The 11,131-nt window shown below is 44.2% G+C and overlaps 1 protein-coding gene across 2 annotated transcripts in view; it reads right to left on the bottom strand.

Moving 5' to 3' along the window:
• Nucleotides 1-19: 19 nt before the first annotated feature.
• The window catches only part of LOC144155046 (lon protease homolog 2, peroxisomal-like), a 47,361-nt gene continuing 36,249 nt past the window's right edge, over nucleotides 20-11,131 (bottom strand). For both annotated transcript variants that reach the window (XM_077686262.1, XM_077686261.1), the window contains exon 18: nucleotides 20-11,069. In XM_077686262.1, the coding sequence (XP_077542388.1) occupies nucleotides 10,956-11,069 (114 nt within the window). In that variant the 3' untranslated portion in view covers nucleotides 20-10,955. The remainder of the gene's footprint in view (nucleotides 11,070-11,131) is intronic.

Raw genomic sequence — 11,131 nt, 5'->3', positions numbered from 1 at the left:
ACAAAAGAGGAGACAGGAATCACAATTCACGTATAATTTATTGCACATCCTTTCACACTTCTAGCCCATCCTAATTTAACACTTATTTATGTTTGTATGTGTAAATAAAAAAAACTGCCTGTTCAGAAAAATAGAAGTATCCTTGCTTTGCATGCCAACTTCATGTATTAGTTATTGAAATACACATTGTCTACACCAAAGCATAAGTAAAACTTAGTTTCACAGCTACCAACGTACTACCTCCGAGACACGTTTTTCAAACCCACATTTTGGCTCTCATAAAAGCAGAATCACGGGATTACAGGTTCTACAATCTACACCATGGAAACTGAAATTTGACGTAGAAAAAAGGAAAAGAAAGAGAACAAGAACAGCACTTTCTTGTCCTCGTTTCTACATCACACTTCAGTTGCCATGAAGCATTTCAATCAAAATGCAACTAGTTCGCCCCCCATTCAACTACATTTCCTACAATGATCCCATGCAGACTGGACTGAAAGTGCTTTTCCAGTGAGTGCTAAGGTGCCCTTGCAACAGCTATTGAAAGCAACAAGCCTGCGAATTACATTTGTGTAAACTATCTCTACCTGTGTGAAGACACTGGAATGTCCACAGGGAAATTTAGCGGAGTGCGGCAGCATTTAACCCACATGAAACTGTGCATCAACAAACAAGGAGCTAGTATTCACAGTAACCACTAAGTAAAAACTGAGATTACAAGAGTACTGTGATGGCATCACTCCACAATGCAAACCGCTGGGACAACACTGGTGCTTCATGACGCAGCCATGATGAGCGTTAATGCCCTAGGCTTCCGTAAAATAGTGTAATAAAGAATAACAGAAGTCAAACTGGACAATGCAGTCCCAAATATTTGCTTCATGGACGTAGCGAGGGGGGGGCGGTTTGGGCGTTCGAACCCCCTCCGCAATTTTTTCCAGGCAGCACGTAAGCATGGTTTAGTGTTTCTTTCTGCAAAACTTCCAGTTTACAAAGTAACCCCCTCCGAAAAAAATTTCTAGCTACGGCCCTCATCTGCTTGACTAATTTACTGTGTTTCTTCAAGTGTGAATACTCTCACATAATTATGAGTCTGTTTATAACAAATGTGATACTTTTTGTCTCAAAAAAGGAAAGTACAATTATATTTCTAACGTGAAAAATTCTTTTCACGTCGTGGTAAAACTACTTTGTGTTCGCCTCCAAGTTCAGACTAACTTCAGAAATTTCCAGTTGTTCTCACTCTTTATGCTCTCCCAGAAAAAAGAAAAAAGTATGTTAAGAGCAAATTTTTGAATAGATTTTTTTTATTGGGGCCATACCACAAGGCAGGAATGCTGTAAGTTTTCTCATCATTCAGAACACATTTAAGTGTTTTGCCTTGATGCTAATGTCAGAAAGTTATTTCAATCATTTTGAACAACATAACATTAGCAAAATGATTTACAACGTGTCTGCTCTCAACTGGGCAGCTTCAAGAAAAATTTTTGCAGCTAAAGCATGCTTCCGATTTCATGTACTTTGCGGCCAGTAACAATAAGACATGCAGACAAAGGAATAAAGGTACGTCATGGCACCCATAAGACGTGACAGAATAAATGGTTGCGACAAATGTCAATTTTTGCTACCGTACTGGCAGGACCACATTAGGTCGCCCTTTTGATCAAAACAGGCTCCAAGGCAAGGCTACTTCATCACATTCCACCCTACGCTTTCTAGAAAAGTGGCAATACTAGTAACATAACATACAACATAGCTATGCTCCACAAGTTAAAGCTGTGTGTGTGTGTGTGTGTGTGAGAGAGAGAGAGAGAGAAAGAGAGAGAGACGCATGCACACATGCACCAGCAGTGCATAGCATTTGCAGCTAAGCAAAGCTGCAGCCCAGACCAGAGGTAGAACCGGCAGAGGACCAATACACGTCAAAATATCAATGTGCACCAGAAAGCATTAGAATTCAGTCGTACAACTTTGTAAAAAAAAAAGAATTGTTTGAAACAGTCGTTACAATATTAGCTGTATTTAAATGAAATAACAAATGGAGTAGATGTGCAAATTAATAGCACAAGTTTGAACAATGCATTTCAAATTACTTATTTTTGCATTCAAAGTTAGAAAGCAAGAGCAAAAAATATTCTTCTCTTATATTGACATCTACAAGAAATATACTACAGTGCTAGGTGATTACACCAGTTTTCATGGCATGATTTGCCCTGGACTCTAACAGGTAAATATTGACCTGTTATATATATTCAAAAATAGAACAACAAAAATAAAAGTTTTAGTAGATTGAACTTTTAAGGTTAAATATTATTTGAAAAGCCATGAGAATTGTGGTGATGACTGTAATAAAGAGGCCGCTGGCACTGGAACGGGAGGCACGAGCTAGGACCGTGCCCCCCGCTCCCATGCCAGCGGCCTCTTCATTACAATCATCAACAAATTGCTCAAAAAGGACGCCACACAGGAAGAAGACAACAGGACGAGCGCAACTAACAACTGATTTATTCAAGGGCTAACGCCCCCAAATATAAGACCAAGTTGGTGCATGCACCGAACATACACATACAACATGCCTGGAGAATGACCCATCGTCATACCCTACAAGAACGACTTTAACAAATCTGACTCGCTTTTATACAAAGCCAAGGATGTACCACTAACGCAATTGTGCACATTCTTCATCAAAAAGGCTTCCATAATCTCACGCGCAACAACGCCGCTGCTCCGGCCAAGAATTTTGATCACATTCAGTCAAGACCTGCACCTGCTTTTTACGCAATTTCTGCAGTGTTCAGCCAAGTTCTACAATCTTTATCTCCCAATGTGCGCTCGCGCTACCCTGCACGATCATTTACGCAGTGCCCACCTTGGCCAATGCAGGCTTTTCTGCGTGTCAGTGGGATTTCACACACGAAGCCTTTCCCGCATTTCACAAAGGGCTTGGCATGCTTTTCAGCACAACCGCTCTGCCTGGTTTTCTCCTTTGCAGTGAGAGAACAGAGCTGGCCCAGCTTCACAGGAGCAGAGAACACCATATGTACCCCGTTCCTATTAGCCACTTTTTCCAAATTGTGGGTTACCTTGTGCATGTAAGGTACCACCACTGGCTTCACACCTTCCTTTGAGACCCTTTTGCGCATTTTTTCTTTCGTATTCTGGAGGAGTGTTTCACTCGCCACCGCCAGGATCGTACTGGGGAAGCCTGCATCGTCCAGCCAGGACACTTGGTTTTTAAAACTTTCCAGCATTCTGTGCGGGCACAACTTCATAAGAGCAGACTGACTGATTGATTGATTGTAGTAGTGTTTAACGCGCCGACGCAACGCAGGCGATGAGGCGCGCCGTAGTGGAGGGCTCCGGGTTAATTTTGACCACCTGGGGATCTTTAACGTGCGCCGAAACCTCGTACACACGGGCGTTTTTGCTTTTCACCTCCATCAGAAAAGCTGCCGCCGCGGCCAGGAATCGAACCCGCTACCTCGTGCTCAGCAGCGCAACGCCTTAGCTACTGAGCCACCACGGCGGGTGTAAGAGCAGACTCAAGGCACAGTCTTTGAATGCGCGAAGTCATAAGGTAGAAGATCCTTTTCTACTCTTGGATGGTACATCCTGTTGTCTTCTTTCTTTAAGTCGTTCTTTTTGTGCAATTGTCATGGCTTTTCAAGCTTCCCACGAACTAGCCCGTCAACAAATCTCGCTGAAAATATTATTCTTAGGCATAAGGATTTGTACTTCCCTCTCTTACTACAATGAATATAGACAGGATATTCTTGCCCGCCAGCTCTTTCGTATCCCGTTTATTGTAACTAAGTAGACTGGTCACATAAACACTAAACAAATTTCCATTAAAATGCAAATATGCTTCATCTTTACAATCAGTATGCAAAACAAATTTCATGTTTCACTTTGTGCAGCTTTTGTTTATTCCATGCACTTTAAAGGGACACTGACGACAACCAGCAAGTTGGTTTCAAACAAAAATGTGACCTTTCTATAGCCATTTTAGCGTTGATTTGGTGCCGAAAGATGAAATGATTGTTGGAAATCGCTAATCAAACAACGCATTTTCATTACTCATTTCCCTCGCAGTGATTCCATGACACAAACAGCAGCTGTTAGCAAGCAAGCGAGGCAGCGGCGGTGTACAACAGTATTAGAAGCTCCTGAATACAACGCTATCACGTACCAAGCGGTTGGTCAATTGTGGTCAAATCAGTCGTGCTTACCCCAACTCCCACGTTCTTGCTGCTCCAGACCACTAAGCAAAATGTTTCTTTATGGGACCAATGATCAGAATTGACACTTTGTTGAAGAAAAGCATGCTATCCTTTTCAGGCCACGTGAGACATCGAACCAACTGCTGGTAAGAAGTGGTATTTTCTAGGGGTGTGCGAATATCAATTTTTTAATTTCGAAGCGAATTCGAATAATAAAAACAAAGTTCGAATCGAATCGAATATTTTTCGAATATTTTTCGAATACGAATACTTATTGTTTTTTGTAAAATTAATGTTTTCACCATCTAGAGACACAAAAACTGCAACTTTATTGCACAACAAATCACACAAAGTAAAATGAGGAATTACACAATACCATTGCACTCAACAGGTTAAGGTTTGCACTCACTTAAATGTTAACATGGAGAAAGGTTAACTGCTCGACATGTTCGGGGAGCAGTGACAACCTCCTGCTCGTCACCACTTTACCAGATATCGAAAACAGCCGCTCACTTGAGAGAGAGAGAGAGAGAGAGAGAGAGAGACAACTTTATTACGCAATAATGCGAGAGTGGTTCCTCAGTCCAGGAGCCCATGTGCTGTCCAGGCTGCCGTAGCCCTGGTCACAAGCAGGAGCTGGTCCTCAGGTCGACAGCTGGACAAACTAGTAGCTGGCATGCCCGAGCCCGTGCACATTGCCGCGCGCTGATACAGTAAAATCTTGATGATACAATCTCGCGGGACTGCGAAAAATATTCGTATCATCCGAAATTTGTATGAACCAACACAGACCAAAAAATTTAGCGCTGAAAAAAGTTTTCGTTTGTTTTTTTTCCTACTTTCGCGTGAAGAAATTCGTGATTTTTTCTGCTTTTTTGAACCCCCCCTTTCGCAAAGCAGTTCTTTTTGGAGCACGTCTCCTTACTCGTCTCCTAGAGCTCGTCTTACTCGCTGTGCCCAAGCTCGCTACACGCCGCAACAGCCAAGCATGAACCGCATGGTGCGTTTTTGCACGCGATTCGCTCGCCTCGGCTCTGCGAGCGCTGTATTTTCACGCCCACATCGACGATTTCGCGCCCGCGGTAGCGCCTACCTCGGTCAGAAAATGACACACGACGCGCGCGGCAGAATGGAGGAGCCTGACTACTTGCGATGAGATCGAGACAACGGATCGAGACAGTCGGCTTGGCTCCGCCGGAGATGGTTAGGCTTAGCACCCCGGCAAATATTTAATGGGCGCTTTCACTAGCGGCGCGGATGATGTTTTACAGTACCGTTTTCGCATGCATTATCAGCTCCTTTACCGCACAAGCAACTTCGTGTCTCCCTTGAGCCGCATTTTAAAGAGCGTAGAAGCGGTCGCTCGAGCGCCCGCGCCACTTCGCGGCTGGTGCCGACGCCATGTTGACACCGCCGGCCGCGCCGCGCGCAGCGTGGGGGTGGTTTCGCGGCGGTGTCAGCGCGTTGGGCGTGCGAAGAGCGTTTTCGCGAGCAGAAAACAATAGCCCGGCCGTTTCTGGAGAAAGAGTGACAAACAGGGGAGCGAGAGCCTTCACTTGCTCGTTCGGCAGTCGGGTGCCTCGCCGGCTCGTTCGTATCTTCCGCCGGGCCCCGCAGGTCCGTTCGTAACAGCCGAAATTTTTACCATTGCAAACGATGCAATTTCGCCGGGACTTTTCGGAAATTCGTATCATCCCGAAATTCGCACCCCCGGAATCGTATCATCGAGAGTCTACTGTAAATAAACACCGATACAGACACGCTCTGAATTTTGTTTTTTTTTAGTTTTGGGTGGTTCGAATATTTCGAACAATAAAAGTGTCGTTCGAATCGAACCGAATACCAAAAAATTCGAATCGAATATTCGAAGTTTCGAATATTCGCACACCCCTAGTATTTTCGTGTTCTCTGCGAGCTAATCCATTGAACTAGAGCAACTTTTACTTTGTTTTCAGTGTCCCTTTAAAGATGATGGCCGTTTTTGTAATAAAACTAAAGATATAAAACTGAAAATTACCCCCCCTAATGCAGTAAAACTGCTTGTGCTGAAACATTGCACTGCTTGTTAATGAAGGTAATGTAAATGCTCAAAAAAGAAGCCAAGAGTCAAATCATGCAGCATACAAGCAAGAACATGACCACTTTTATTGTTGTTGAAGACATCTTAAAATACCTTTGAAAGGGAGACAACACATCAAAAGAAGGCAAGGACAGGCTCTAAGCGCAGGGACAACTGCGTCTTTCAGGACTAACAATTACAGATCTAGCCACAGACACCCAGAATGCTTTGAAGCTTCCAGCAACAGAATCACTGCAAGCATAGAAAAAATTTGCCCCTGTGTTTGCTTGCTGCCCCCCAAATGATTTCACAAATGCACAATCATAGCTAGCTGATGAGGACGAGAACAACAAAAGAATGTAACATAATTCCTTCCAAGATTTTGATGTGATGTTCAGTGCAATATTCTGCTTGTTTCACCCGGCTAGGTACAACATGATATGTCTGTGTCCATTGAAGTACACAGCCAATCACTTTAGATTTGTTGAGCTACGTCACCAAAAGAAAAGTTGGAATGTTCCTAAAGTGCAGTAGGTGACCGTCACATCTCCAACGAGCATCACGAGGCGACCTTAGGTAGATGCGGAATAAGCCCATTGTGTTGCAACACGTTCAGCACATGTGCAAGGTTCTTTGGTGGCACGACACAACTGCAGTGCTCCCTTTCTTTTGCACTCCTCCTGCGTGCACCTTTCCATTTATTCGCCTTCCCAATCGGGTAACATAGGCGCACACCAAAGCCAAAAACTTGCTGCAGCAGCCCTTGGGTGGCAGCCACCCCTTGCAGAGGTGGGACGACTCTCCCCTTTCAGTGGTACTATTGAGCGGTGTCAGTGCCATCATTGCCAGAAGAAATGTTCAGCTACTTTAGGAGAGAAAAGCAAGGGGAAGAGGAGGGTTGGCATGAGTGGTGATGGTATTGAGGCAGGCACCTACTCCTTTTCGAGGAGACTGCTGAAAAAAAAAAAGCTTATGCTTTTGAAGGAAATGCTTGTGACGGTAACATTTATGCATCTTTGTTCGAAAGCGAGGTTTCTATCTTTGCTATGCTTGTGTAACACGCCACTACAAAGCTTTCTTATGCATCTAATTGCATTCTGGCTACTTCTCTTTTTGTTTCTCTTCATACACTAAACGGATATACATAATAATGGAGCATATACCCCATTAATACAAATTTTAACGTTCCCCAAACCTTCTCGCTTGATTTTAAAATAAAAAGAAAGGATCTTTTTAATTTGTGTGTGAAAAAGTCGACAATGAGAGCTGATTCCCATGTACCCAAGAAGGTGGCAATAACCCAAGTGCCACTGTAGTCGTGACCAGATTAGCGGGAGGTGTTTAACTACAATCTGTCTCAAGTTTCATTTTAGTGCAATTTGAAACTACAGTAGAATCTCAATAATACAAATCTCGCAACCGTGAAAAATATTCGTACCATCCGAAATTCATATGAACCAACACAGGCCAAAAAATTGAGCACTAAAAAAAGTTTTCGTTTATTCCTTTTCTTTCGCATGAAAAAATCCATGATGTTTTTCTGCTTTTTTTTTTAAACCTCCATGTCGCCGAACAGTCCTTTCTAGACTTTCATTTCCTCACTTGCGGTGGCCAAGCACATGCCGCAACAGTCAAGGCATGAACTGCATGGCACTTTTTTGCACGCGATTCGTGCGCGTCGGGGTTGTGCGAGATTTTTTTACACCTGCATCGATGATTCCACGCTTGCGGCAGCTTATGCCTCGGTCAGAAAACGATGCAAGTGGGCGGAGCCAGACGACTTGTGCCAATGGGAAGGTGCGCACCTCATGGTGGCACTTTCGAAGCGCTCGAGGCAGCCGGCTGGCTCCGCCAGAGATGCTAAGGCTTACCACCCCAGCAGATATTTCATGAGTGCTTTCACTAGCGGCGCAGATAATGTTTTATAGTATCGTTTTCGCCCACATTATCAGCTACTTTACCGCACAATCAACTTTGTGTGTGCCTTGAGTGGCATTTTAAAGAGTGGTTAGAAGCGGTCGCTCAAGCACCCACACCACTTCGCGGCCGAAGTCGTCGCCATGTTGCCGCCGCCAGCCCCGCAGTGCGCGGCGTGCATGTGGTTTTGCGGTGGCATCAGTGTGCCTGTGGCATTCGCAATGTGGTGTTTATGCGAGCAGTAAACAACAGCCCGGCCATAACAGCCTGGCCATTCCTGGAAAAAGAGCAACAAAGAGGGGAAAGAGAGCCCGTACGTCGCCGTTGCTTGCTTGCTCGGCAGTCGGGCGCCTCGCTGGCTCATTAATATTATCCGCCGGGCCGCGCAGGTCAATTTCGTAACTGCCGAAATTTTTTCCATTGGAAACAATGCAATTTCGCCAGGACGTCTCAGAAATTCGTATCACCTAGAATCGTATCATTGAGATTCCACTGTAGCATACCAGCAGGGTTCATGCCGTGAGGAAAGCGGTCCAAATCAGCCATGGGCACCTGTTGTACAATGTGGCTAACGTTAATATCTGAACGTGCTTTCTCAAAGCTGAGAGGACCGCACCACATCGTGCCCGAGGGCAACCACATGTTGCAGAGCCTTGCCACTTGTGTTTTCTTCTTCTTCTTACGTGCTGCTCTTTTACCAAAATAGTGCAAGTGCCAGGCCCTGCTTCTTCTTCCTATGAACTTTGAAGCAATTCAAGGAAGCATGCAACGATAGCTCAATGGTTTGAAGAGCATGACCTCGCTTAGGCCCCACCAACCACTAAGCTCACGCTTCCCCAGTAAAATGTCCCTCGCACAGCTCTCCCTGTGAAATGATGTGAATGAGCTGAACTGTCAGCTCCTTATACACTTGGGGTTCGAATTCTGAAGTAAAAAAATGGGGAGGACAAATGTGTGGGGAAGGAGAGCAAAGGCGAGTGCTTAAATTTACATTAGTGCAGTACAAAAGCTTTGCACCAAAAATAAAGTAGAAGGGCCTGCTATTGTCCTCTTCTTATATGCCAATGTCTTTTTGTGGCAACATTTTCCTACGAGTTAGGTCGACTGCATGAAAAAAAGGGGTGTGGCAGTTACAGTGCAGTCTTTCTCCCCTTTTAATATCACTCACGATCACAAAAAATCACAAACAGGTGCAGGAATGGAAGAAAACAAGTCACCGCTGCCAATAACCACATTAATCCCACACCAACAATCACAGCCAGCATTTGAACATTCATTATTGCACACGCTCATTAGAAAATCGTAGATCTTTGCATACACAGCAATGGAATAACCATTTAGAAAAATTTACTTATGCTTAACTCTTTCGCGACCACCATAGGCCATCGTTCACAGGTGAACGATAATTTTCAAACCTCCCGCAAAAACTAAAAATGGCGCTATTCGGACAACTGATGCCATCTGGCGCATTCATTGGAAACCCCTTTTTTCAGTTTCGTTGCTGTTTTTTTACATTTCGCATGGGTAGACGGCGTTGCGAGTGAAATTTGAACCCAAGGTAGCAGTGATTTGGGCGAAAATTGCGTCCTGTTTCACTGCACGCCCTGCAAAGGCGGACAGCGGTTTCAGGGACTTCGGCCACTTAGCTGCTGATTTTTTTTTTACCCCAGTGGCAGTGATGGCTCCAGAAACGATGTGGATTCTTCCAATTTTAGTTCTGATAAAGACTCTCCTATTCAACAGCCTCAGACTTCGGCAGGTGCTGCCAGGAAAAGTTAGTTTTTGACATCGCGCTGTATTTATACACAAAACGTGCCTAATATCTCACGAATGCGGTATTACTTTCATGTGTAGGGTCTGGACAACGTGCGGCGGGGATATTTTGTCGACTGCACCGCGTCATATCACGTTATCACCTTCAAGATAGCCTGGCGCTCGTTTAAAATTAGCGCTGCGGAGCCACGTGCACTGCTTCTCAAGAGCGCTGAATTTTCTTTCTTGTTTTTTACCACTGCAATGATAATGATTTTGTTTGAGGACACAAACAAGCATGCTTGGATGCACATTTTAGAGAGACCGACTGACTCTAGAGTGGCTTCGCCGAGTGGCACAGTTGTAAGGGTCGTTAGGTTGGTGGGCCCGCAAAAATCCAGAACTTGGTGTACAGTGTTGATGTATAAATTGCATCATAGATTAGGAACGTAGCAACATTTCGTATATCTTAGAATTCCCAGAAATCTTTAAGCCAAGTAAATTCGCCTATTTGTGCTCTGTGTATACTTCTTTTGCACATTTTTTTTGTTTCATTGACCAATAAACTCTCAATAACTACACCTTTTACAAAACTGCTGTTATGTGTTCGAAAGAGAAATCTATAAGCTACAATTTCATGCATAGCAACGCTAAATGTGTGCAGTAGCTGAGGAGAAAAAAAAAAAGTTTTCTGGAACCACTCAAAATTGGCCAGTTTTCCGCGATCACGAAAGAGTTAATGCATAGTGTTAATCCAAATCACGTGGGCGAGTAGAACACAAAATGAGGATAAGGAATCAAAACTTGTTATATCTAATCTATGTTAATACTGAGTTACACACAATATACCATAATATACCTTCATATCACATATCGCAATCTGCGCACTAAGAAAAATTTCTTTCATAGCAAAAATATACAGCGAGCTTTCAGGGATGTCTCTTGTCATTGACATCACAAAGACATTATTGCATATGCCGCCCGTGCCATTCAACACACCTAGTCAACTACAGCTTGCTTGAGATGTGCTCCACCGGGTTAGGTAGGTCAGGGAAGCCCCCCTCGAAAGCCTGCTGGAGGACTTCCTCAATGTGAGTTGCAAAGCAGAATGACAGGTCCGCCTGCATCAAAATGGGCAATGCACATTTAGTGGCACATGCCTGCCCATTTCCACCACATCAGT

Source organism: Haemaphysalis longicornis, unplaced genomic scaffold (genome assembly GCF_048455015.1).
Source record: "Haemaphysalis longicornis isolate Haplotype H1 unplaced genomic scaffold, Haemaphysalis longicornis Haplotype H1 scaffold_1, whole genome shotgun sequence".
In the NCBI taxonomy this organism is placed as follows: Eukaryota; Metazoa; Arthropoda; class Arachnida; order Ixodida; family Ixodidae; genus Haemaphysalis; species Haemaphysalis longicornis.
This window is presented reverse-complemented; position numbering and strand designations above follow the sequence as displayed.